Source organism: Tasmannia lanceolata, unplaced genomic scaffold, assembly GCF_043159265.1.
Source record: "Tasmannia lanceolata isolate RefF3 unplaced genomic scaffold, GAP_Taslan_0.1 ptg000015l, whole genome shotgun sequence".
In the NCBI taxonomy this organism is placed as follows: Eukaryota; Viridiplantae; Streptophyta; class Magnoliopsida; order Canellales; family Winteraceae; genus Tasmannia; species Tasmannia lanceolata.
The window spans coordinates 29,636,967-29,664,725 of NW_027518692.1; the positions used below are offsets into that span (position 1 = coordinate 29,636,967).

General features: G+C 39.2%; 2 protein-coding genes and 1 long non-coding RNA gene across 6 annotated transcripts; 2 read left to right on the forward strand and 1 right to left on the reverse strand.

Moving 5' to 3' along the window:
* Positions 1–684: 684 nt before the first annotated feature.
* On the forward strand, positions 685–27,598 carry LOC143845913 (putative leucine-rich repeat receptor-like protein kinase At2g19210). 2 transcript variants are annotated; one of them, XM_077354312.1, is made up of 9 exons: positions 685–768; positions 2,005–2,554; positions 10,991–11,475; positions 20,392–20,532; positions 20,711–20,934; positions 22,664–22,790; positions 22,866–22,934; positions 23,941–24,130; positions 26,825–27,598. In XM_077354312.1, the coding sequence occupies exons 1-7, from the start codon at positions 696–698 to the stop codon at positions 22,904–22,906; spliced, it is 1,641 nt and encodes a 546-aa protein (XP_077210427.1). In that variant the 5' UTR covers positions 685–695; the 3' UTR covers positions 22,907–22,934; positions 23,941–24,130; positions 26,825–27,598. The 2 variants fall into 2 exon arrangements, with proteins under 2 accessions (XP_077210427.1, XP_077210428.1); XM_077354313.1 differs by having other exon boundaries at positions 20,717–20,934.
* On the reverse strand, positions 16,611–19,503 carry LOC143846180 (uncharacterized). 3 transcript variants are annotated; one of them, XR_013234681.1, is made up of 7 exons: positions 19,178–19,503; positions 19,037–19,087; positions 18,698–18,787; positions 18,221–18,466; positions 17,934–18,104; positions 17,650–17,692; positions 16,611–17,017 (listed from the first exon to the last, which is right to left on the reverse strand). It is a non-coding gene; the product is annotated as an uncharacterized LOC143846180 (long non-coding RNA). The 3 variants fall into 3 exon arrangements; XR_013234679.1 differs by having other exon boundaries at positions 19,037–19,091; XR_013234680.1 differs by having other exon boundaries at positions 18,698–18,892; positions 19,037–19,091.
* On the forward strand, positions 22,919–27,233 carry LOC143891920 (putative LRR receptor-like serine/threonine-protein kinase At4g29180). Its single transcript, XM_077396415.1, has 3 exons — positions 22,919–22,934; positions 23,941–24,130; positions 26,825–27,233. The coding sequence occupies exons 1-3, from the start codon at positions 22,919–22,921 to the stop codon at positions 27,231–27,233; spliced, it is 615 nt and encodes a 204-aa protein (XP_077252530.1).
* Positions 27,599–27,759: the final 161 nt, after the last annotated feature.

The window sequence follows — 27,759 nt, forward strand, 5'->3', positions numbered from 1 at the left end:
AACTCATAACAACTAGACATCGCGGCGAAAATTGTGCTCATGTTTGGTGACTTGGAACCCTCATTTGGTGCCCTATGCAAAACATAGATGACTATCGAAAGATTAGGGTTTACAAAGAATCAATGGCCTGGAGGCATATAAGATGACACCATTTTTATCTCTTTTGATCAATGGGCTAGGATCATGCAATGAGTGACGGATGTCAAAGATCCAAGGACCCAATTACCCCATATTGTGGCAGTCCATGTACCATATATCTTTCTCTTAAGGCCATGTTTGTTTTGGAATTGAATCCAAAATGAATTCTAAATTGCGTATCAAATGCCTAATTTGACCAAGAATAAGTTTTCTGATTAAAAAAAATGATTCTCAAAATCCAAAACAAACAGGGCTAAACGGGGCGTGAACGGTAAGGAAACAATGAATCGTTTCCAAAGGTGCAAACGGGGCGTGAACGGTAAGGAAATAATGAATCGTTTCCAAACGTGATTCCCTCACATAATTCCATGGAATGAAAGTCTCCATATAAATTTTCTATACCCACATCAGTCAATAAGTAAGACCTTTTGCCCTCATCTTAGAGTGACCCATATGCAACGGCTTGACTGCAGAGTCAATCAATTTTCCATCCGAGAGGTCTCTTTTGAAATCAAGAATAAGAGGACTCTTAAGGTAAGGGAAGATTTGAACAGAAAATGGTGGTGGGAGGCATTTTCTTGCTGTTGGCTCTCTTGGTTTCTGCTGCTGTTTTCGTCCATGGCCAACAAGGTTAGTAAGCTCAAAATCTTGTGTTTTTCCTTGTTCCATTTTCCAGTAAAATTAGTTATATAGTGATGCAAACCATTCATTTGATGGAGACAAAAATGGACGTGTAAAAACCTTCACAAATCTGTCCATTTTTGGCTCCCCAGTTGAAGGGTTGGGTTGATCCAATGGAGCTGATTTTTTGGGCACCCCTATCAATGTGAGGGCCTATCAAATGAATGATTTGGATCACCCAAACAATGTGGGCCCACTGTTTTTTAAGCCGACGGAGTAGCTAAGTTAGCTACCGTACGTGTAGCTACCCATTTCTCTATATAATATCTATTTTCTTGTTCGTCTTACTTCAGCCTAAGCCCCTCCCTTATTTCATTGACACATTTTTTTTTTTCATGAAATGCTCTCTATCTGAAATGAGACATTCATACGAGTCTCCTTTTATTTATCTCATTAGGCCAATGAAAGAATGAGGACAATTTGTATAGGAAAACAATAGAGAGATGAACAATATGGGTGCGACTCGGGGTCGGGTTGAGGCCAACCCTAGCCCAAACCGAGATAGCTTTCCCTCAACGCTAAATTGACCCAACCGGAGCCTTGGGTCGAGGATGGTCAACCCTAACTCAACCCGCCTCTAAATCTCTCAACCCTAACTCAACCCATCTACTCTGTTTTTTGTCAAATTGGGTTGGGGATTACATGTGGATTTTAAACATCAAAGTGATTTAAACATGGAGCTTTGCTTTCTTTGATGAAACAACCAACTACTCCAGAAGCTTAAGCTGTTGGGGATGCTTTATTTAATACACCTTAACGTGACACATCCACTTCCACCCCTATAGTTTAAAACATGACAAATAGTCCAAAGCGTTTGGTAGTGTTTGGATTCGGGTATGGGCCCACATTATTTGAATGATCCAAAGCGTTCATTTGATGGGTCCTGACATAGATAGGGTGTGCCCAAAAAATCAGCTCCATCGGATCATCCTAACCCTTCAATCTATGGATGAACCTTCAGCTGAGGGGGCAAACCTTAAACAAATTGAAACTACAGGGGTGTATTTGTCACGTTTTAAACTATAGGGGTGGAAGTGGATGTGTCAGAAACTAGAGAGGGTGTAAATGTAATTATCCCTTATTTTTACTGTTTTCTCATGATGAAACAACCAACATTTCAAATTTGTAACCATTTTAGACAATCTCCTATCCAAATAAAGTCGTTAATTATCGATTTTATTGCAGGCTTCATAAGCATTGACTGTGGCACAGCTGAAGGGCTCAACTACACAGACCGCGAAACCTTTATAGATTACTCTTCAGATGCTGGATTCATAGACACGGGAACAAACCATAACATATCCTCCACTTACGATCTCAAGTCAACTCAACGGGTGTTTCAGAATCTACGAAGCTTTCCCGAAGGAAATCAGAGCTGTTACACCTTAAAACCTGTGGTAAAGGGACACAAATATCTGATCAGAGCCTCATTTATGTATGGAAACTATGACGGCCTAAATAACATGCCTGTGTTTGATCTTTCTTTTGGGGCAAATATCAAGCACACCATGAACTTTCAGGATCCAAGTAAAAGGAAAAATATAGAGATAATGACGATGGCCTACATGGATTATTTTCCCGTCTGTTTGGTAAACACAAGGTCTGGGACGCCTTTCATATCGGCTCTCGAGTTGAGGCCTCTCAAGAACGGACTCTACAGAGATGTGAACGAGTTTCAATCACTCTTACTCCACCACCGGTTCAACCCAGGAGCATCTACTAATAGAGATGTCAGGTATGTGATAGCTGTGAAACAAACAATTACTCCAAAAGCTTAAGCGGTTAGAGTTGGTGTTATTCAATCATTTATACTTCAACACTCCCCCTCACATATGTGAAGAGTTTTTGGAGAATTTCTATTATTCTTGAATTTCTTGGATGCTTTACAATAATCTCAAGGTGTGCTTATATAGAGTACTTACATGATAAACATAGAATGGAATTAAGATAATTATAGAAGGAAATAATCCTAATCAAATCTACCTAATCAAATCTACTTTCCTAATCTCTCTTGCTTGCCTCTTCTAATCCACTTGGCTAATTTATCTAGTTGCTTCATTTAGCCAACTTACCCAATCTACCTCTAAGATGATCCAACGGTGAGATCTTAACCCAATCCAACCGTTGGATCTCTCACACACATTCTAACAATATGGTCCTCCTATTTCTCTTTTTTTTCCGGAGAGGGGGGGGGCATGGATTTTTCAATATCAAGGAGTTGTTGAATTTTAACCCAAGACTTTAGCTCTGATACCATGCGAAACAACCAATTACTCCAAAAGCTTAAGCTGTTAGAGTTGGTGTCATTTTATCATTTATACTTCAACGATAGCATTACTTGAAAAAATCTTTACATGGTTAAGAACTGTGACCCCTCTTTTTGGGAAATGTTATAAGCATAACCATATTTTGATATTTATGCAACTCAGTTGTCTTTTCTTCTTTAATTGGTTTGTGAGAGCTTTTTGGGAAATGTTATAACTTTTTGGCAGCTCTTTAAATACTAGAGACAAGATAGTTTGTGAAAATATCAAAATATGGTTGTGTCGATATCATTTAACTTCTTTTTGGTGTTGTTTAATAATTTATACTTTAAGGCTCCCCCTCAGGTGTGGTCTCTTTTGTTTTTTTAGCACTACATATGGATTTTTAATATCAAGGAGTTGTTGGGTTTTGAGTTGAATCCAGGACCTGCCGTGAAGCAATAGCTCCGAAAGCTTTGCTGTTAAGAGTTAGCAATAGCTCTGATACCGTGTGAAACAACCAATTACTACAAAAACTTGAGCTGCTAGAGTTGATGTTATTTAAACATTAATACTTCAACAGGAACTAACTCGGTAACTCAATGATTGATGGATAAGTTTTTGGTTGCTCGGGTGATTCAAATGACTTTTTAATTGACTTTGCAGAGTCAAAACAGAGTGAACTCGTGAGATTTTAGGCCCTGTTCTTTTTGGATTTTAGGAGATAATTTTGGGTTCAAAACTGATTGTTGGGGTCAAAATTAAACGCAATTTTGAGTCCAATAATCATTTTAGGAGTCAAAATCATTTCTCAAAATCCAAAAAAGTACAAGGCTTACATTAAAGCATATTACAAATTGATTGTTAAAAACCTCAACTATTAGAAGGTTGTTTAGGATTTAGAGTTTAGGGAAATTTTTTTTTTTGATTGAACCTTTTTTTTTGAAGAAGGCAACAGAATATATATTTATATATATGAATAAGCAGAACCGAGATGGTCCTGTCGGAACAATGAGCAAATAAAATAGCAAGACAATGACTCAAGGGGGGAGATAGTCAAAACACTCCATTTCGGCCCGAGAAACACCACTTTTAGCCAGAGAGTCGGCTGCCACATTGGCCGATCTCCGGACATGCTGAAAGACCATGGAGTAGCCCTTTCCTCTATCCTCTATCTCCTCAAAGAAAGGCACAAATCTCCAAGGGGGAGAAGCATCTCCCGAAAGCCAGCGAATAACATTTACGGAATCGCCTTCGACTATCAGACTGTCGCACTCCAAGCGAGGCATGGAAAGAATCCCACTGTGAACGGCTCGAACCTCCGCCTCAGACGAGTCGGCAAATCCAAGAGGCCCTGAATAGGCCCAAATGACTTCCCCTTTGTGATTCCGACATAACCCCCCCACTCCAGCCGCCCCTGGGTTACCGATAGAGGAACCGTCAAAATTGAGCTTCAGAGACCCCGGTGGCGGGGGGGACCATGAGGGTCGAGATTGCACTTTGGTAACCGATTCCATGCATATGGTTGACCACCCTTCCCAAAGGGCATACGCAGAAACAAAACGAAAAAGAGGAAGTGAACGGGCCCAGGAGATGACCGCTGCTACCACCTGTATATAAATCCAATATGGGGACCTGACTTTCCCTTCAAAGACCCGCGCATTCCGCTCTTTCCACAAGAACCACCAGGAGGCTAAGAGACACATCTTCCACAAAATTCTACCTTTCCTCTTCCACGGAGCCCAGTCCCAACTCCTAATAAATTCGGCCATAGAATTGGAAGCAACCCAACTGACTCCAAATCTAGAAAAGAGCTGACCCCAAATATATGAAGCAACCTGGCAATGTATAAATAGGTGGTCGATGGATTCCCCGGCGGATAGACATAGGGGGCAGTGATCAACCAGCCACATTCCTCTTTTTCGTAAGAAATCTATCGTCTGAATTCGTCCCCTGCTAACCGACCACCCAAAGAAAGCAACTCTTGGGGGGCATGCGAGGCGCCAAACCGCGGAGGACGCATGCTCCATTAGAGTGGGGATCAGATGGAGATAAAAAGATTTAACAGAGAAAATCCCCGACGGATTCCAAATCCAAATACGACGATCTATGCCCGAAGACTTGATGAAGTAAGAGTTCAATAAGGAGATGAGGGCGTTGTAATCGCTTAACTCCCGGACAAAGAAGGCTCGACGAAACTTAGGAATCCACTCCACTTGCCCTTGGACCCGTTCGAAACATTCCGATACCCAAGCTTCTTTCTGAGAAGATACGATATATAAGTCAGGAAACAAAACTCGGAGAGAATGGGACGAACACCAAGGGTCCTGCCAAAACCGAATTCGATCCCCCCTATAGACTCTGAAGCGAACTCCAGGGGCAAAAACGGTCTTCAAACGCAATATGTCCCTCCATACCGTGATTCCTTTGATTTTGAAAGTATCAACAGAGTCCCAATTCCCATGAGATGAACCATACTTACTGTCAATGACCCGAACCCACAAAGAGGATTGTTCTTCTCCATATCTCCACAACCACTTACCCATAAGGGCCTGATTAAAGAGCTGGACTCTCCTGATACCCAAACCTCCTTTTTTAATTGGAGAACAAACTAAACTCCATTTAAGAAGGGAGACCCCTTTGGAAGTCCTTGAACCGCCCCACAGAAATCGTCTCTGAATTTGCTCGATGCTCTCAGCAACAGAAGCTGGACAATGAAAAAGGGATAGAAAATAAATCGGCATATTAGAGAGAACAGCCTTTATAAGCACCAATCTACCTCCTTTGGAAACCAAACGGCGCTTCCATGTGGCCAACCGACGCTCAATCCTTTGTATAATAGGAGTCCATAGGGTGTGTCTCGGACGGCCCACCCCGAGAGGGAGACCCAAATAGGTAGCGGGAAAGACATCTAGACCACACCCCATAATTCCGGCGAAGGATGAAGCCTCACTCTCAGATACATTAATCGCATACAACCGAGATTTACCAAAATTGGATCGTTGACCTGAGACCATCTCATAACACCGAAGCATGGCTTTCAGATTGAGAAGCTGGGAGAGGACCGGGGAACAGAACAGGAGGGTATCATCCGCAAACTGAAGCAGCGAGACTTCCACCTTATTGGTCCCAATTAGGAAACCTCTATATAGCCCCATATCACTTCCCTTTTTCAGTATACTGCATAAGGATTCGGCCACTATCAAGAAAAGAAATGGAGAGAGAGGATCGCCCTGCCGCAATCCTCTAGAGGATTTGAAGAATCCTTTTGCTGAGCCGTTAATTAGAACGGAAAACCATGCAGATGATAAGCAATTCCGGATCCACCCTCTCCACTTTTCCCCAAAACCCATACGACCCATAAGATAATCTAAAGCGGCCCAATCCACACGGTCATATGCTTTCTCCATATCAAGCTTACATAAGATGCCGCCTTCCCCTGACCGTCGGTAATAGTCAATTGCCTCATTTGCTGTTAAGGAACAATCAAGAATTTGACGCTTGCCTATAAAAGCACTCTGATTTACCGATATAATGGATGGAAGAACCACTTTGATACGGTCCGCCAGCACCTTCGCAAGCACCTTGTATAGGCTGCCCACCAAGCTAATCGGACGAAAATCTGATACTTTGGATGCTCCATCAATTTTTGGAATAAGGACTAGAAAAGTCGCCCCCGTCCCCTTGTCGAGAATAGCACCCTCAAAAAATTCTAGGAAGAAACGAATAAGATCCGATTTGACTGTGTCCCAACACGTCTGAAAGAAAGCCAAGCAAAATCCATCAGGGCCAGGGGCTTTATCCTGAGCTAGAGAGAATAGAGCGATTCGGATTTCCTCCTCAGAGAAGGGGATTTCCAATCCAGCAGAAGCTTCCAGGCTCAAAGTTGAGAAACAAATGTCTTGGGGTATTGGGCGAAGAAGTCCGTCAGCGGAGTACAAAGAACGGTAGAATGCAATAGTTTCCGCAATAATCCTCTCCCGGTCCGAGATAACAACCCCTTCCACCTCTAAAGATTCAATTCGGTTCCTTCGTCTGCGAGTACTGGCTATGGCATGGAAGAAGGCTGTATTTTTATCCCCCTCCATCAACCACTTGACTCGGGATTTTTGCCGCCATGAGATTTCTTCAAGCCTTAACAACTCTTTATGTTCTTGGATAAGCCTGCCTTGTTGCTCAAAATCCTCCGCCGTTGCCGATCCACTATCAGCCAATGAATGGATCTCCAACAATCGGTCCTCAAGGACCCTCTTCCTGCCGAGGGTAATCTCTTTCTGCTCCTTATCCCATGCTTTTAATTTCCCTTTGATAAACCTTAATTTTTTGCCAATGACGACATCACTGGGTCCCGAGAAGGCACAGTCCGCCCACCAACGGACTAATTGAGCCTCCAACAGGGGATTTTCCAGCCAAGCTAATTCAAATCGGAAGGGAGGGGGGCCCCAGGACTCCATTTTAGGGGACAAAAGAAGAGGGCAATGATCGGAGACAGAATGGGGTAATGCCTGCTGGTAAACTTCTGAGATACCTGCCAACCAGTCGCCCGATAAAAGAAACCTATCAAGCCGGCTCCGGTTCGTACCTCTTGCCCATGTGAAGGATGCACCGCCCAACGGTAAATCGACTAGTTCGTTGTTTGCGATAAAATCAGCAAAATTTCTCATACCTACAGTAATGCGCTGACCCCCAATTCGATCTCGTGAATCTAGAACTTCGTTGAAATCCCCCCCAATACACCAAGGAGCGGAACATAGGCCACGCCTCTGATTTAATTCTTCCCAAAAAGAACACTTGTCGGAAGGGGACAAAGGACCATAGACGCCTGTGAATAACCATTCTGATTGATCGTTACATTTGCGGAAGGCTACAGATAGTGAGAAGACCCCTCGCCAAACATCTGAGCTGGCCCACAAGACTGTATCCCATGCCACCAAGATACCCCCTGAAGCTCCTTTAGATGCTACGAAAGTAAAATTCCAATCAGAGTTGAACCCCATGCTACTCATATCTATGGAACTGATTTGTTCCATCTTAGTTTCCTGTAGACACACCACCTCGGGTCGCCGGTGTTTAACTATTGCTTTTATTTGAATTCGTTTCTCTCGAGAGCCCAAGCCATTGATATTCCAGGATAGAATCTTCATCAACAACTAGAGTGCGGTTAGATCCTCCCCTCCCCAACTCCAATTTTTCTTCCTTTTTTCGTACGCTTGAGACCACTGCTATGCGAGCCAGAGTCATAATTGATATCTGAATGAAGCCGTATCAATTCTCTCTCCGTACGTTTCAGATTTGCGTCGGATATAGGTGCAGGAGATGACACTACATCGACCTCCCTCAATTCTGCCGCCTTTATGTTGGATCGGTAATCTTCAGCCGGCCCCGGATAAACTAGGCCCAAGTGGGAGCTGATAGACACTGTATGATCCACCATCAATTCAATCACCTGATGGATAGTAACTGGGCCTGATTCAACCCGAGAAGAAGAGAGTGATGGGGCACAAAGCAGGGGCTGGAGGACTGCCTTGCTACACCATCTTGGAGAAGGAGGATGGGAGTAGTTGCCGATTGAAACCTGGACCAGGGAACAAAAGGGCCGCCCCCTAGGGGTACAGTAGAATAAAGAACTCATATCACCCCAGCAACGATTGTCAAATAGCACCACCCTATGTCCCACCCGGCACTGAAGGGAAAAACAGTCTTCTCTAGGTAAAAAGAAACATCTGCTGGTGGGATTTATTGTCTTAGGTCCTCTCAATTGGCTGACCCCAGTCTCCTCTGCTGTCGCATAATAAGATCGATTGTTACCCGATGTACTGAAATTGGAAATAAGATTCATCTGGGTAGAGCTCAAAGCTGCCGAAGAGGAGGGGGTGAGTGAGCCAGGACATACGTGATGAGGCCCGAAATCCCTCTCCCCTTTCTGGGTAGAGTTTAGGGAAATTTTAAAGTGGAGTTTTCAGTTTTGTGGTTTTTTTGAAGACTGCTTCAACTGTTTGACAAAATGCCTAAGAGGACTGGCCAAGCCCTTAGCTGAGAAGCCTCCACAATTGGAGGCTCCTCCGTCCATTTCCCTCATTTGCCGTGTTGAGGATCCTTTCCCTGCCCTCCTTCAATCAGCAGGAGCAATATATTTGGTTCCTTCTCTTTTGCCGCCCAAACTAACTATCCATACGACTATTACCAGGTCTAGACGTAGCTACATCGAAAGCTTTTTCGTCCCAAACTCTATCTGAGAGGGAAGAAGTCCTTTGAAACTACTTCTGGGTTTCCTGCTCTTTTCTTCAATGACAAAGAGATCCTGAAAGGTGTGGCACCTTTCCGGCTTGCCTTGGTAGCCTAGTTGCAACTATCTGACGACCATATAGTTACCCTTTTGGATCAAAGAAGCCTAATTCTCAGATTTGGAAAGGAGAGGGGCTTCCTAGCTATGTGGTTAGCTGATAATTTGAAAATTCAGGGGTTTCTATTCAGGTTCTAGAGGTGGTCTCCTAAGTTCAGCCTGGGTGATGAGCTCCCCCCATCACCAGCTCGAATTTGGATTACCCGTCCCGGTCTTCTCAATGAGTACTGTTTGATTTCTATTTGCGGATTGGTGGGGAGAGTGCTCAAAATGGACGTTCCTACAATTCAAGGAATAATAACTGATCTTGCTAGGCTTTGTGTGGAGTTGGATATCAGTGCCTAACTCCATGATTGGGTGTGGTTGGGCACTCAATCCACTGTTGATGATGATGGGAAGGAGAAAAGTTAAGAGAGAGAGGGCGATGAGAAAGAGAGACGGAGAAAAGAGAGATTCTATAATAATAACCTCTCACATAATATGATGTATATATATAATTAGTGTTACACAAGATGATAAAGACTAAATTACCCTTCAACACTCCCCCTCAAGCTGTAGTGTATATGTCATACAATCCTCGGACTTCTCCAATGGTTCGGTGAACACATCAGCCAATTGATCTTCAGATTGAGTGAACACAGTCATATCTCTCCCTTTTCGTGCTTCCCACAAATGGAATGACAATCCACTTCAATATGCTTCATCCTCTCATATGACTGGATTTGAGGCGATATGAATTGCTGCTCTATTGTCACAATATAGGGATGCGGGAGATGAGGAAGCAACACCAATCTTAGACAAAAGTGACATCAATCAGGTCACCTCTCCACATGTGTGAGGCGGATGCAAGGAGAAAGGCTACTGAATTAGTTTTGGCGGTCCGGCGGACAGCTACTAATATGGAGAGAGAGAGAGAGAGAGAGAGAGAGAGAGAGAGAGAGAGAGAGAGAGAGAGAGAGATGGGATTGCTACAGGTCCGGCGGACAGCTACTAATCTGGAGAGAGAGAGAGAGAGAGAGAGAGAGAGAGAGAGAGAGAGAGAGAGAGAGAGAGAGAGAGAGAGGATTGCTAGAGGTCTGGCTACGTCCGCTACTAATCTGGCCGTCCGCTGGAGAGTGATGCTTCTAGGGTTGTGGTCAGCGCAGGATCAGAAGCTCGGATACCATGCTATAGTGGATAAGGAAGGAGAGAGGAAGAAGAAGAAGAAGAGTGAGATGATGAGTCTCCACTAGGGAGCTTCTCATGTGTATGATGTATATATAGAGCCCAACATAGGGTTACAGGGTACAAAGACTACAATACCCTTTAACACATGCATAAAGACCAAAATGGTCTTCGATAGTAGCAAAAAACAATGATAATGGAGGGTTTGCGTGATTTTGTAATAAGTATGGGTTTCTTTGGGTAGCACTAAAAAGCATTTTTATATAATCTTATGCATGTAGTCTTATTTGCATCTAATTCTATGCGCAAATGATTTTTATATATGGCTTTATCTACCATATTTTATGGCTTCCATAATGGTCATAGTGTCTCATTTGCAAATAAGATCATCTTCCTATCCGATTGAGATTATTTTATACAGGTACCCAGAGGATCCTTACGATCGCATCTGGATGCATCGCGAGGACGGTTCTTGGACTCCATTCAGCAATTCTTCTATCGTAAAAAACAAGCAAGACCTTGGATTTGAACCCCCAACGGTGGTCATGAGTACTGCAGTCCGTCCACTCGGTGTCAATGATAACTTGAACTTCAGCTTTCCATTGAATTTCATAGACTCCGGTATACAGTTCTATGTTTACATGCACTTCGCCGAACTGCAATTGCTAGAGGGCAACCAATTGAGAGAGTTTACCGTCTCTTTGAATGGTGCCTTTTTGCTTGACCCTTTCTCTCCTAAGTACCAGGTTGCAAGCACCCTCTCCACTCCATCGCCTTTGACTGGTAATGAAAATTATACAATTGCTCTCTACAAGACGAGGAATTCCACCCTTCCTCCGATCCTCAATGCCTATGAGATTCATTACGTCAAGCAGCATCTAAAATCACCAACAAACAAACACGATGGTATGTTACCATCCAAATTGCCTTTGCTTATTGTTCTTCATTTGGATGAATCATCCAAACCATTTTGTTTTATTTTGAATATTAGTATTGTTAGTACTTAGTACTCCAAGTTCTAGTTCACTCCTTTTGGGTGGTGCCCCATGAATCCAACATTTGAGATTTCTCTTCATACAGTAAGTTCACACATGCCATTAGACATGTCATGTTAGGGCAGAATCTATTGGGGAAATTTAACATATTTTCATAGAGTAAGTCCATGGGTATCATTGTCCATGTAGAGGAAACCTATGATTTAGCGAACACTTTTGAATTTATTGTTGACTTGTGCGCAAACACGTGTCGACCCTGACACACGTGTCCACATGTGTCGGCCCTCCTTTTGACACTTGTAAACATATTGCTACAAGTGTAGACTTAGTGTGGGTGTGTCGACACGTTTTTGTACTGTGTCAAGTTCGAAATATTGTTTTATTATTAAATATTATGTTTACCTCTTCTTTAATTATAACTCTCATTTTATTACTGTGTCAAGTTCTATTAGCCAACTAGTTTGGGACAAAGGCTTAGCTGAGTTGAGTTGAGTTGAGTTGTTTACCTCTTCTTTAATTATAACTCTCATTTTATTACTAACCCTTCTTCACTTATTATTTTATGCTATCTTCCGTACCCCTCTCTTCTCAAACCTAAAACCTAAACAGACTCTCCTTCCAATATTATATTCATTATATCTTATTGGTGTCTCTTTCCTGTTGCATATTTGAGACGGAAGAGGACTAGATCAGATTGATGATTCCATTGCAATTTGATTATCTAACGTTTATTTTACACTTGTGGTTGCTTAATATAGTTTTTAAATGAATACACGTTTATCTTGTTGCAAATTATGATTGATAATCAGTAATTTTATATGTATGTGTGTACTAGCATATTCCCATTTTTGGATTTTTAGGGGTTGTAGTGTCGGACATCTCATATCCATGTCAGCACTAAACACGTGAATGCATGTCCACGCATCTTAGGAGGAAACCATGATGAGTAAATTTGTTAGAAAACTACTAAAATAACCTCCTGATCTAAGTTTGTAAAGCATCAATATAAGTTTTGATGGAAACACAGAGAAAGAAAGAAATTACAATGAAACAAAAATTCAGAACCTATGAGATTTGCATGTTTCATAACTTCTTCTCACTATGTTCATCAATGAATCCAAGAGCTTCCACAATAGGCGAAGATTAATCTAAAGGTCTAGGAACAAGGCCTATAAAGAACCCAACCTCATTCCCATTGTAACAGTTCCGCCCACACATGGAAACTATGTGGTTTTTATATGATGGATATACTCTTATTTTGTGCTTTAAGGTCATTGCCATAGGAGGAGGGAACATAGGAATATACATGAGATAGAATTCGAAAAATAAATATAACATGTCTCTCGGCAAAAGATACTCATTTTACATCTTCTCCACTGCATCGGTAGTATGTTCAAATTAGCTATGTCGTGCATCGATCAAGTCCAACAAAAAATTTAACTTATCCACTAGAACATGCTTTTTCATTATGCCTGGTGAGTTTTATACAGTAGTTTTCTTCTCCAAAACCATGGTTCCATCAAATATCATTTCATCCATGAAATGATATTTGGTATCGATATGATTGCTTATCATATGATAAACTTGGTCCTTCGTCAATTATATTGCAGCCATTGTTTAAAATTTCCCCGATATTTTCCCGAAACAACTGAAATGTTTTTTGTATCCATCACTACCGAAACGAGATATTTAGGAGATTCAAGTGGTTTGGATGGTATTTGCGTTTTGTGTTTGCGATTTTCTTCTTCCGCTGCACTAATTTAGCGTCAGAGCACAAAGTTAATCCTTGGCAATTGTTGTGGAGAGGAAACTACCATGGTCAACATTCATTGGCATCATCGAGGTGTTCATATGGAGGATCCTCATCAAATCACCAAGTCGATGAAGACGAAGAATTAAGGAGTCAAAGCTAGCAACTTACAAAACGTGTAGCGCCTTTTGAAACTTTGTTCTTCTTTTTCTTTGCATTTTTCTTGTTTTTCCTAAAAACAAAGAAAGAAAATCCTAACTTTCTTCTTCTTCTTCGTCTTTTCCTCCTTTTCTTTCCTTCTTCTCCTCCTCACCCTTCCTAATTTTTACCAATACGAGCCGCTGGTTTTTTTTCAGTTGCAGTTTTTTTTTTCCAGTTTGAACAACGATTTAGTTCCTATTTGGTAGGGCTGCACAACAAAACCGCTCAAACCAATAAACCGAACCGAACCGGTTCGGTTCGGTTCGGTTTTTATATCTACCGGTTCGGTTGCGGTTACGATTTTCACAAAACCGATCCAATCAGTTCGGTTCACGGTTTAGAAAATATTAATCCACAAAATCGAACCGAACCGCAATTGATATGAAAACCGAACCAAACCGGTTCAGATATCTCTTTTTAGTATTTTTTGTCGTTCAACTTCAAACTTCAAACGGTTCGTCCATTATCCCCAAAATCAAATGGTCCAAAGTTGTCCATTATCCCCAAAATCAAACGGTTCGTCCAATAGTAATCCATTATGTCTTTTTCTATTTATGACTGCCCATTACTTATAGGTAAAATACAGATAAACCGTGAACCAAAACCGGTTCGGTTTTGGTTTGGTTCAACTGCCAATCGGTTCGGTTACGGTTTGGAAAAAATCCAAACCGATGGGATCGGTTGGGTTTAAGAAATTTTCTTAAACCGAACCATCTGTAGCCCTACTATTTGGTATGTATTCTGAGAACTGATTGGACTCACAATTGGTTGTCAAAATCCAAAACAAACAAGGACACTTGTTGGTTGCTTAAGCCTATCTTTGCCAAGTTATTTTTGTCTGTTCAAGGGATTTTTCCTCCCTTTTTCAATGATTTGGTTTTTGTTTGTTTTGGATTTTGAGAACTGATTGTGATGTCAATTATTTAGGCACGTTTCTTTTTTATTATGAGAGCTGATAGTGATTTCAATATGACAATCATTTCAATGACTTAGGCCCAATTTCTTTTGGTTTTTGAGAACCATAATCACCATACAATTAATGTGGGGCATATGGGGCAAACAAGGCCTTAAAATGAAAATCTCTTAATTGATTTAAGCCTTGTTTGTTTCTCCCTTGTTTCAATTATTTAGGTTCTGCTTTTTTGGATTTCAAGAATTGAATGTGATTTCAATATGCTTTGTTTACTGCTGACACTTCTTGTATTATGATTATAGAATTTAGGATGTGCTTTGTTTGCTGTTGTGATAAATTAGATGATGAATATATTTGTGCTTTGTTTAGTGATTTATTGTATGATGAATATAGTTTGTGCTTTGAATTACTAATCATGGAATTTTATATTTAATTAAATGATTCCGAATGAAAAATAAATTCTTACTCGTTTTATTCTTGTGTTTGGCCTTTTATATTTTTTTAATATATTTTCTCAGTTATATATATCAATCTGATTTTTTTTAAAGATTTACGACCTTATTTACGATTCAATACATTTCGAACCCTTTTACGATTTATGATTTGATTCTAATTTTCAAAACTTTGGTTTCGGCCATTTCAGCTGAAACATACCGAAATTCACAACTATGATACAGGGGGTTTCCTTATTAGTGGAAATCAAATCAATTAGGACTTTTTATCGGATTCCACCCTAGCATTCGAGAAACCAAAATCAAGGTCATCCTGAATGCTTCTTATTTTTGCCTGGATCTTGGTCCTAACTCCGTAACAAGGAGAGAAAGCAAAGATAGTCTTAACTTCAAAAGTTTTAATTATTCCACCACCCCCATATAAACCTGGATTGCCCTTCGACTCACATCAGTATTTAATCTATGATATCCTATCTTTCCCAACACACTCGTATAACTCTAAGCACTTTTAATGGTCTAGGAATAATCCTCATGATGCTTAGAGCCATCTTCTACCAAGAGGAGCAATCAGAGCAAGTGTCTTCCCCCAGTTAGTCACGACGTTAATTAGAAAGTTGCTTGGCTTAAAAGAACTCTTCATATACCTATTGCATCTATCTCACCATATCTCTCAGGTAATAGTTGAAGGAATTACCATTAAAGCAAACCCAAATGTTGTTTTACTTCTCCTCTTAGAGAGCTCAAACCATTAAAGCAGCCTAGCATTGATAGATGGGTTCTTAATTAGAGGTACACTATCTTGCAAATTTGTTCCATATAGATTAAGCCACATCACTATCAATGAAGACATGATTTAGGTCCCCTTCCTTTGGCCTGATAGAGTACACACTTGGAAGGGATAGGTATGAGAATATCGGTCAATTTACTATCAACTAGGACAACATGCATGAATATTTTCCACATGAAACATCCAAGTTTGGTTGTGAGGTCCTTCCAAATGAAATTAGTCAATATCTCCTTAGGGACTTTGTTTCGCACCAAATTCCACACTAATCCCGTAGTGAAATAACCAGACTTGTTAAGAGCCCATACCAATTCATCTTCCTTATTTGTTATTTTAACTATAGTGGATTTAATGGCAGTTTTGCAGAATATTGTCCTTTACTAGAGAAAAATTCCATTCTCAATCTTCATTTGTCACATCCTTAACAAGTAACTTCAAGTTTACCTGCTCCCAGTTGGAAACATGATTTATGAGAGGATACTAATCAAATCATTTTTTAGTCCAAAAAGTGACATTTCCTCTTCCAGTAATCCATCTACTACTACTGCCAATAATCTTTCATTGGGATCAAGTCTTTCTGTTGCTTAGAGTCACCTGATTTTCTATCCAACTAGTTGCAGACCCGTGGGGAAAAAAAGAGGTAAATGTTAAGTTAAAAAATGTGTCCAAAAATTGTAGAAAAAAGAAAATGCATGTAAATGATTAACAAAAAGAAACTAAGTTAAAATTTTTGAATGATGCAAGTAAAGAAGAATTTCAGGGAAACCCATATTCAGAAAGTAAATTCATAGGGAGAAATAAATTTTCATCTCGACCACTGAAAACTCTCTTCACCCATTTCTTAGCGTTACATCTCCACGGCTGCTAAGAGTGACCGCAAAGGGTCAAACAAAAAGTACTATGCAGTATGCACGCATGAAACAAACATGCTTCACAATCTACCATATGGAGGATGGGGTGGAATATTATTAAAGAACCTAAAAATTACAATCAAGAATCAATTGCCAAAGCAAAGAACACAGTCTATAGTTTTATGAAGATTAAAACTCGTGTTCGTCAAAAGCTTCGAAATAAAAATGCCATTACATAGCAAATCAACACTTTCATCTACAAATATAAATATGAAACAATTATCAAAACACCCATCCATTGTAATAAAAAGGAAAAATACCCATCCATTGTAAAAAAAAGAACCCCAAGCAAGGTAGTATGATTGAGGAATGTGTATGTACTCCCACAGTCCATCCTAACACTAATGAGATGCAACTTTTTGCGTAGAAGTGAGCGGGATCAAACCTCCAACATGTAGATTTTCACACACGAAACTCTTCTAAGTTGCTCAATTACGACGACCTGTGAATGACAAATGAAAGAATTACCATTCCATTCTTTTAGGTAATTTAATTCCTCAATTTTTGAAACAATGATATGTACCAATCTCAAATAGTTTACATATGCAGGTGTATCTAGTGAATAAAAGGAAGAAGAGAGATTACCCTGACAAATAAAGTAGCATAGAATGCTAACACTGTAAGCTATATACCATGTTTGAGAGGAATAAATAAAACAAAGAAGAGACACTTGTTAGCTGTTAGCCCATTCAGGAGAGGACCCAGATAAATACAATTGCAGTAAAGGACATAAGGGGCTACACCCATGTCCGAAAGAGTGTTAGCAAAGCGGCCATAAGGGCATTGTTGGGAATACCAAAAAGTCATGAAAACCTTAACATTAAAGACTACGCAATTCCGGCAGCTATATCTGCTGAAACAAATTAAATTTAGAGATTTATGGTTGTGGCATTCATTTGATGGCAAAATCATGCAGGGAAAGAAAAATGGGACCTAAATATCCAAATTTAAGAGAAAACCCCTGCAAACATGACTCGAATGCCACACTAAACCATTCACATCATAAGAAAGAAAATATTTGACCCATAGTGAAAAATTACAGATATGGAAAACACCCTCCGGGAAAATACTCACTAATTTTGTTCCCCCTTTTGCTCTCTTCAACGAAAGAATATACCTACAAAAAATTGAAACCTGTCTCAAATAATTAAAAAAAAAACCTATAAAGAAAAGGAAATTCATGAAGTTACCACATGGCCAAATTTCATGTATGTATAGATGATTTGAATCATTTGTATAAAAATCAGTTCAATAACAAGAATCACTTGAAACTTAAGTGAAAGAATGAGTCTTAATAGGAAATACATGCAACTATAACAAACAATCACTTATGCAAACAAAAAGAAAGCATTACCAACCATAGAATCCTCTCTCCTTTGATGGCATCATCTCTCCTGTCCCTTCTCCATCTCCCCAATGAATTTAGATGCACCAAGATATACACTAAGATTGCTTGCTATTCTTTTATTCCTTTTCCCAAATATTAATGTCAACTCGAAGTTTTTTGTCTTCGCTGTGAACATTATACACTGCAAATTTGAGCAACCAGAAATGGCCATGATGAATCATCTCTTCCAAAATATGATGAAGTTTGACAAAAATACTGAACCATAAGTGAATGGATGCATGGAGTGATTTGACTTACCTGCAAATTAGTCTACCAAAAGCAGAGCCGCAGCAGCAGAGCCAAGACCAGGTTATCATGGTATGAGTCTATGAAATATTACCATGGAAAGCATCTTAAGTTGCAGTAACAGCTTGGGAGTTAGTGTCCTAGTCTTACCAACCCATGTAAAAATTTTGGAACCACAAAGCACCAGAAATACACAAACTTCTTATCTCGTATTGAGACACCGAAAAAACTACTTTGTCCATTTCTACCAATGGAGATCTGTAGAAACAGGGAAAAAGTTTCTTAGACATTGAATTACCATCTCTACCAATGAACTAAAAGGAGTGAATCAACGGAGGATAGATGTTTTTTAAAGGTCGTTAGAGTTGAGAATTACAGATAAATGAAGAGCAAAATACAATAAAAATAAATATATTTTTTGTGTGAAAGAGAAAGTGACAAAGCCTGATACAAAAAATGAAATGAAAAGAAAATATATAGCTTTATTACCTGATGCAAAATCCGTGGGCAAAAGAGAGAGCGAGAGGTTGTTGCTTACATCTTACACTCATGTCACTGTGATCCTTCCCCGATCTCATCCTGCATTGGAGGAAATTGCGAAGTAGATATTAAGGCTTCTATTCTTTCATTGATGAACAAAACTTGGCTTCAGTTCATTGATTTGCCTTGGTGTTCTTTCCAATCCTGATACAGCCAAGTCAAATATGGGGATTTTAAAATACTTAAAAAGCACCCCAAATATCTTCTGTAGAGGAAATTTGAGTGAGATTTGGGGATGCTACAGAATTCCTTCATTCCACTCAATATTCGGTCATTAGAGAAACCCACCATTCCATCTTCGTCTACAAGAGAGTGCCCACGAATCGAACTGCTCCATAGCTACCTACAGAAAAAACACCAACTAAAATCCCTCTCATAGCACTCCATCTACAAAAAAAAAAAAAAAAAACTAAAAATAATACCCTTTACCAATCAGTTTGTGACTCTAATGTCCAAGCGAGAGGTGGATACCAATATCTGTGTTTGAGAGAGATATTTAATTATTTATGAGAGGGTTATTTAAGAGAGTTTATGGGAGTGGGACTTGAGGGAGGAGAGATGAAGGGTGAGGGATTTACAAGAGGAGAGAGATTTTCATGACATGAGAGAGAAGTTATTGTAGAGAGAAAGAGAGAGAAGATTTAAAGAAATGTGTAAGATGGGAGAGATTTTCTTACGATTAGAATGTCTGGTAGTAAGAGAGGGGAGATATTATAACCGAGATAGAGAGAAAGAGAGGCTTCACACAATAAACAATTGTGAAAGAGAGGGTTAGTGTACTAAAAATGACCCTTTCATTTTAGTATACGTAGAATGTTGCTTGTGACCATTGCTGAGTACTGTGTGATTATACCCTCATTTACTATACAAATTTCCAAATCCGAATAGATTGCAAGTAGCAATTGTTCAGAGGAAAAAAAGACATTGCAAGTAGGTATATTAGGGTCGTAATTAATAAAATGTTGGAGATTGTGGCAAGTTTAGATTTTTCTATACTAAATATAATGGGAAACTTAGGTGGCCCCCAAGGTTCTTTGAAACCTTATAAATGTAAAGTTTAACTATTAAATACCTTATATTGCTATTAAAAAAAAAAACTATTAAATACATTATTGATGCTAATTTCTTTATGAGGTTGTTTCACCTCCGTTGCAATTTTGTGTGAAGGACTGAGATTGGCCTCATTATAAGTCATGTTGTTTAATCTTGGCCCTTAACACTGATTCCAGGTGGCGCATTTAGTCGCAACAGAGGTGAAACAATCTCTTTGTTTGTAGCTATTAAATAGATTATACATGCGATTTTCATTATCTACATCTGTGTTCGGTAATTTAAAACTTGAGTCCATGGCATTTAAAACATCATAAATGTAAAGCTTACGTAAATATTAAATACCATATGTATAGTTATTAAATATCATACACATGTGAATTTCTCTATAGCTATCAAATGCCTTAAAAATTTAAATTTCTTTGTGGCTATTAAATAACTTCTTTATTGTTTTATTGCTCTATGCCGAAGGAAATCATGACTGTTAGATTTAACATTTGTATCATTTCTCATTTTATTTAGTACTATTTCCATGGAATTTATTGGACATCCATCCTTTCATAATTCAAATGGTAGTTTTGGCTAGAATTCAGGTGTATGCACATCAAATCCGTGCAGAAAGAAGCACCGAAAGTTTATTATTCCAGTTATCGTGGGTGTATTGGTTGTAGCAGTTATGGTCGGTTTTACCATTCTGATTGTCTGTCACAAATTTAGAGGGAGAAGACAAGGAGGTAAATTTCTGATCTGATTTTTTTCAATTTCTCAGAATTGTAATAGCAGTGTAATAATGAAATTGCAGAATTATAACTAAATAAAAGTAGTCCCATCATTTGAAATACAGTTCATATGTTTTATTCGTGGGCATTGATATTTTCGAACCATGCAAAGTATTTATTATGATTTTATTAGCCACAGAGCCTGCCGTTAAGGCCAGTGAAGAAGAAAGCTTGGTGTTCTCAAGAAATCGCCGGTTCACATACACTGAGATCATGCATATGACCAAAAACTTCCAAAGGATCATTGGCAGAGGAGCGTACGGGACTGTTTACCATGGCCATATGGAAGATGGGAATCAGGTCGCAATCAAATTGTTCTCTCAAATTCATCATGGGAGTAATGAATTTCAAACTGAGGTAATAAGAGCAATCCTTTGTGTGTGTGTGTGTGTGTGTTTTTGTGTTTTTGTGTGTTTTAGATTAATCTCAACGTAAGGGGAAACAATACGAAGGCACACTTGTGTCAAGGTCATCCCAAACAACTCTCGCAATGTTGCCACACCAACCCACATAAGGGTATGCATGTCATTTCATACAAAAGTAGGATTTTCTTATCATAAAAAACTGGTTATTAATGTGATGGTACATGTGGCGCAGTAGAGAGGTGTTAGGACATGAGGAGGATGTCTTCCTAACAGCTCTCATTCGACAAGTAATGCAGTAAGCAAACACCATTGTGTTATGGTCATTCCAAACATCCATCATAATGCTTCCGAATGCACCAAGATAAGGTCATGTGTGTTATTTCGTTATAAGAAACAGAAACACATCCGCGGTCGACCGGATTGGCCCGGTCAACCGGCCTGATAAATTTCGAGATGCCTAGAATTTCAGGAACCATCCCGTGGTCGCCCGGCATAGTCCGGTCGACCGGTCCTGAGTAAAATTCTATTTTTAACTTTAAAAATAAGGGGCTTTAGGCCATGGTTTTTGGGCTTAGGTCCTAAGTTTTCAAACACATTTTTGGGTGTGTGTGGTTTCCAAAGATGTAAAAAGTTAAGTATGAAAATCATTTGAAAACCTATTGAAAGTGCATTTTACCAAACTATCAAGAGGACTTTAAATACATTCTAAAGAGGATACCGTTGAGTCTTCTTGGAATGTAATCTCTCATTTGCACTTTCTTGGACTTCTTCGGCTTGAGTGAACATCTTCAACTTGATTCGGCTCTTGTGACTTTTCCTCCAATCTTCAATGCTTGTTGTGAGGTACATGAGGTGTCACCAAGGCATGTTCAACTCCAAGCTCCTTCTTGACACTTGCTTAGGGACCTTGTGAGATCTTCATGATGTGCTTCTTTTTGTCATGAAGTGGTACTATGCAATTAAAACGATGGCATAATAAGGAAGGCTGTTAGGAGCATCCCTGACATGGACGTGTCTTCCTAACAGATATTTTGTAGACTGACGTGAAATTTACTCTCCCCAAACGATAGCTCTCAACCTCTCATATAATACTGCTCAATGTGAGAACTCCATCAAAGATTGATGTGTTGGCTTTGTTTTAAATCCTTGTTGATTTTCTTTTAGTTAATAAAATGTTCTCATAGAGTGCTTCTTTTGTGTTTCAAGTAGCACCATTCCCTTTATTTTTATTTTGTTACTTGAAACTCACTTAATTTTCTTTGTCTCGAATCATTTTGGAACGAGGATGTGCCTACATACATGTGGCACACAGTGGGCTAGTTACTTCGTGTGTAATCCTTCATGAAGTCCAATGAGTGTGTAATCCTTCACCTTGGATTTTTTTGAAGATAAAAAAAAAGTACAAAGGTAGCAATAGCAGTCTTGCATTGACCTTGAATATCTCATAATCCTAATAAGAAGACCAGAAGACTGAAAGAAGACATATTTACTGTAGCACTAACCATTAGGGCTATGTACTTTGATAAGAATGTTAGGATTCTGCCACACCTCATTCGGCCTCTCGCCTCTCTAGACAGATCCTCCCAATTGAAAAAAAAAAAAATGCTGGATCGGATTTTATAGGTTTCCTTAGCAAGAGCTAAGTGCAATGAGTACGTTAATAAAATTTATCACATACACACCCGAAATTCACTCAATTACGGTTTCCGTTTGTATTGCAGGCTCAGTTATTAATGAGATTTCACCATAAGAACTTGGTCCGTTTTTTCGGGTATTGTGCTGAAGGTAACAACAGGGCCCTCATCTTAGAGTACATGGTGGGAGGAAACCTAGCAAAAGTTCTCTCAGGTATCAAAAACCTACAGCTTCTTAATCCAGCTCAGTTGACAAATACAGTGATGCAAGTATTATCTTCTGTTACAGCAAAAGGCGACGATTCAGTAGTTCTAAATTGGGGTCAGTGACTTCGGATAGGGATGGATGTCGCACAAGGTTAGTAGGACAATGTGTGTTGCATACCTATTTTTTGTAGAGAAAATATTTTAGATGATGCGGAGGGCTACTTGTTGCAACTGGTAGCAAAATACTTGGATCAGATCATGTCTATCTTTCTTGTTTATATACTCTGTTTGAGTTGGAAAGTCCAACTCCATCTCAATCTGCTTGGAGCGTGCAATGCTGCACCCTCCCCCTTAGGGTTGCACGCATCAACCCGACCCAAAAAAACCATGGGCTGGGTTTAGAAACCTCGGGTTTTTTAAAAAATAAACCGACCCGAGATTTTTTCTAGGGTAGGGTAGGGTTCTAACAAAACCGACCTGCCCAACCTGAGTTGCAACTCCATTTTTTGTGCCTCTCACTTCCATCATGATGATCATCTAAATTAACCATTACTGTTGAATACAACAACAATAATTTCTTGTGTCCTAGCGATTCCTAGGACAACTAGATTAAATACTGAGGATTAGACATCATTTTAATGTGGGCATTTTGATGTACAAACACGCCTCTACGAGTGCTGAATTCTTATCATATTTGTTGAATTCTTATCATATTTGGGAGGTCGTTGGAGAAAAAACCGTTAACCAAGATGTGCTCCAAATATATAAGTGCAACCATTGGATTGGAATAGATCACTCGCCATAAATTCAACCATTCGAACATAAATTATGGTGTATGCATCGAGAATGTAGAAAAACCTGACCCAACCCGACCTGAGAAACTATCTTGGGTAGGGTCGGGTTTAGGAATCTTTGGCTTTTTTTTAAAAGAACCAACATGACCCGACCTGAGATAGTTTCTCACTTTCTCGTTCTGAGTAGGGTAGGGTTCAGGAAAACCCGACCCGCCCAACCCGAGTTGCAATCCTATTCCCCCTATTACACCTCCTTACATGCAGTTAGTTGCTCCGCATCCAATCTGCTCAGGCCAAGTGGCCATCACCCTATTTTTCTGTAGCTTCTCTTTGCTTATCTTTGAGACTAACGTTTTATTGTAGGATTGGAGTATCTACATACAGGTTGTAAGCCACCAATAATTCATAGAGATGTGAAAGCGGCAAATATCCTTATAAATGAAAGGTTAGAGGCTAAGATAGCAGATTTTGGTATGTCTAAAGCTCTCCATGATGAGGATCTCACTCACATATCAACCGATGTCAAGGGCACGCAAGGTTATCTTGATCCCGAGTATGTTCACTTGCCTAGCATGAAAAAACAGTATGATTTTACTAAATTTGACTCATTATTGCAATTAAAGAACTAAATTTGACTCATTATTGCAATTAAAGACATTAGGCGATGCAGATGGTCATATTATTATCTTCTACAATATCTATTAGTCCTTTTTTAATATGTGAGGTTGGTACCCCTAAACCCCAACAAAAGGTTTATCCTAAAAATGCTCCACAATATAATATTGGATTGTGTTAAACAACATGCCCAATTAACACTACCTTCTACACTATTTTATACTCTCTAAACTGGTTGTGGAATACACATGATACAGATTCAGAGTATAGGTACTTGGTTTCCAATGAAGAATTATAAAGAAAGAGAAGAATAAAATTGGTTTTGAATCTTTAGCACAATCTGATCCGTATATTCGAAATAGATCTATAATGGATCTATATTCTATAATGAAATTTAAGAAATGTATCTAGGGAGGATTCATTTTGACTCGAATCAATAGCAATGAGCCCCGTTTGAAGAGGCTCATATACGGAACGTCTCAAAATAATACCCGGAGCGAGAGATTCAATTAACCGAGATTCAGAAGCTGAAATTTCACCTCTCCCATCAATAGGTTTAGCCAGAGCATTTATAACACGACCCAAATAAGCCTCACTCACTGGTATTTGAGCAATTCTTCCTATTGCTTTTACAGAACTTCCCTCTTGTATCATCAAACCGTCACCCATTAATACAACACCAACATTATTTGATTCCAAATTTAGAGCAATGCCTACGGTACCCTCTTCAAATTGCTTTTGGGAATGAACACATTATGGTACAAGCTAATTTGATTTGGCTTTGAATTGGTTTAATAAATTCATGTGAAATGTGGTATGTACTAAATTATCAGGCATGTGTGAGTGTGATTGCACATGTCGCTAAGTATTTGATTTTATTAAACCATTATGGATGGTTGTCTTGCACTCTTGCTTATGTGCAAGGTTTTAAATTTCAGTTCCAGTTTCGGCGATCGTCAATGAAACAGAAACATTTCGGTTTCGGTCATCAGTGAAATAGAAACATTTTGATTTTAGTATGAAATTTTGGCCAAAATCTTGTAAAATCACAGAAACATTTTGGTACAAAATCACAGCCAAAATCCAGGTGAAATTCTTCACCAATTGTTTTTCTTTTTATTTTTTCATTTTTAGAAATAATTTAAAGAAATCTCATTGTTCTTCTCTTTTCCACGGTTGGAGTTTATTTTTGTCAGGGTTGCTATCGAATTCATCTAAAAGTTTGGAGGAAATCCCAAGATTTCAGGCGAATCTTGAATTTTTTCGAAACCACGTGGATTTCGTTTTGGTAACAACCGAAATCGAAATGTTTCAGACGAAATTTAAAACCATGCTTATGTGGTGGTTTCTAAGTGTGTATTTGTGCTTATTCAAGTATTTTCTGGAGTTTCATCTTAAAATTCTATCATTTTCATATGTTTCCATACATTTCCGTGATTTTATAAAGTTTCCACCGAAATTTCCAACCAAAATCAAGATTGAAACGTTTCCGTTTCCATTGCAACCGAAACCGACATCGACGCGAAATTTAAAACCTTGGTTTTAGAACTGTCTCAGATTTCTAAATTAGTATTCTTTTTCCATATATGAGTTCTATATAAGCCTCGGGCATCATTGGTTTGCTTTTATTCATACTCCATGGTGGAAAGAGTGTGCGCATTGTATCTTGGGGACATTATTTACCTGGTTGCTTTTTCTAAGGGCGTGTTTGTTGGGAGTGAAGTATTTGCAAATATTAGTATTTTAAATTATCAGTTTCTTTTATCCAAAAATCATTTGTGTGAATCGGTGCTTCATGTATTTTCACCTTACATAAAGGAGGCTTAATAGTCTCATTTGAAAATAGTTCTAGAACTGTCTCAGATTTCTAAATTTGTTTCTTTTTTCTATTTATGAGTTCTACATAGGCCTTAGGGCATTGATCGTAGCTACTTGCATTAGCACAGGAACAAAGGTCTTTAATAACTCCATGAATCGAAGGGTTAGGATGATCCTATGGAAATGATTTTTGGGTACACCCTATCTATGTCAGGACAAATGAATGATTTGCATCACCCAAACAACTAGGGCCCCACTCTTTTTCTAGTCGACGGACTAGATACGTTATCTGGTCGATCAACTAGAAACACTTTTTCGATATGGGGTTCATTGTTTTTAATCGATCAACCCGATAACTTATGAGTGGACATTGTATCATGGGGGCATTATTCTATGTTAGCCACTTGCATTAGTACAGAAACAAAGGTCTTTAAGATAGAGCCCTAAGTGGATTGCCTTGCAACAATTCCTTGGTTTCTTTTTCGATTTGTTGTCTTCATTTTAATTAGACGTCATACCAAGCATCCCATATAGGGGGTGGGGGTTACTCAGCCACCTCCCACCTCTGCTAGAAGGAGACCTAGGCAAAAACTAAGTTTTTTTTTTTTTTTTTGAAAATTGACATTTATTATTCCAAGAAAGAGCCAAATAAGGGACAAGCTTTAAAAAAGTAAGTATTTTTATTTTATAAAATTGGATAGTTTCTATATTCGAGTCTAAGTAGTTCATTATGCCTTAGGGATAGTTGAGAGAACATTTATCTAAGGCTACCATCATTTAGAAGCTGACCACATTACTTGTTTTTGCTCTACAGGTACTTCATTTCTAACAATCTGAACGAGAAAAGTGATGTTTATAGCTTTGGGGTTGTTCTCTTGGAGTTAATCACAGGCAAAACAGCGATAATCCGACTCGCAAACTTGGAGACGGTAACATTAGTCCAGTGGGTGACTGACATGATTGGAAGAGGAGACATAAGAAATATTGTTGATCCAAGGTTGCAAGGACATTACGACGTTAATTCAGCCTGGAAGGCTATAGAGATAGCCATTGCATGCACACCACCCATAGCCATACAGAGACCAAGCATGAGTGATGTAATAATGGAATTGAAAGGGTTTTTGCAAGTAGACATAGCTCCTGAAGAAAGTAGAATGAGTATGATGATTGAACAACCAGAGATATTATCCTACGATAGTATGAGCTATCCTTCAGCAAGGTAGTAGTTTTTCGCCGCTAGTAGAGAGAGCTTTATGATTTCTAATGCTTTTATATAGAATATGGTTTTCTTTCAATTTGAAGCCGAAGATGTCTCATCACAATAGAGAGACAGAGCAAGTTGCCGACCTTTTGGCCAGCTTTGCTTTGATATGAAATCGAATAATGCATTTAGGCACTGGAGGGATCTTCCTACTAATGCTAAGGGTGTTATAAGATGTGATGCCTTTGGTCCAAGTATTCGATGCAAGTAACTCCAGTTTATCTATGGGTTTTCAGGTAAGGGGGGACACCCCCTCTTGTAAATTTTTTTTTTTTTACCTTATCAATAAAATTTAAGGTGCCAGACCGGCACCCTAGATAAATTTCAGTTTAAAAAAAGTTGTCTGAGAATTAAATGACGAAGTTGAAGCTAGAATTTTTGCAATCCTGTTATCACATATTCTATGGGTCGTCACATCCTCCAAGCAGCTGGACAAGCTATTCACCATAAACTTTGGGATCAGCCGACCGCGCGACAGTAGAGTCGAG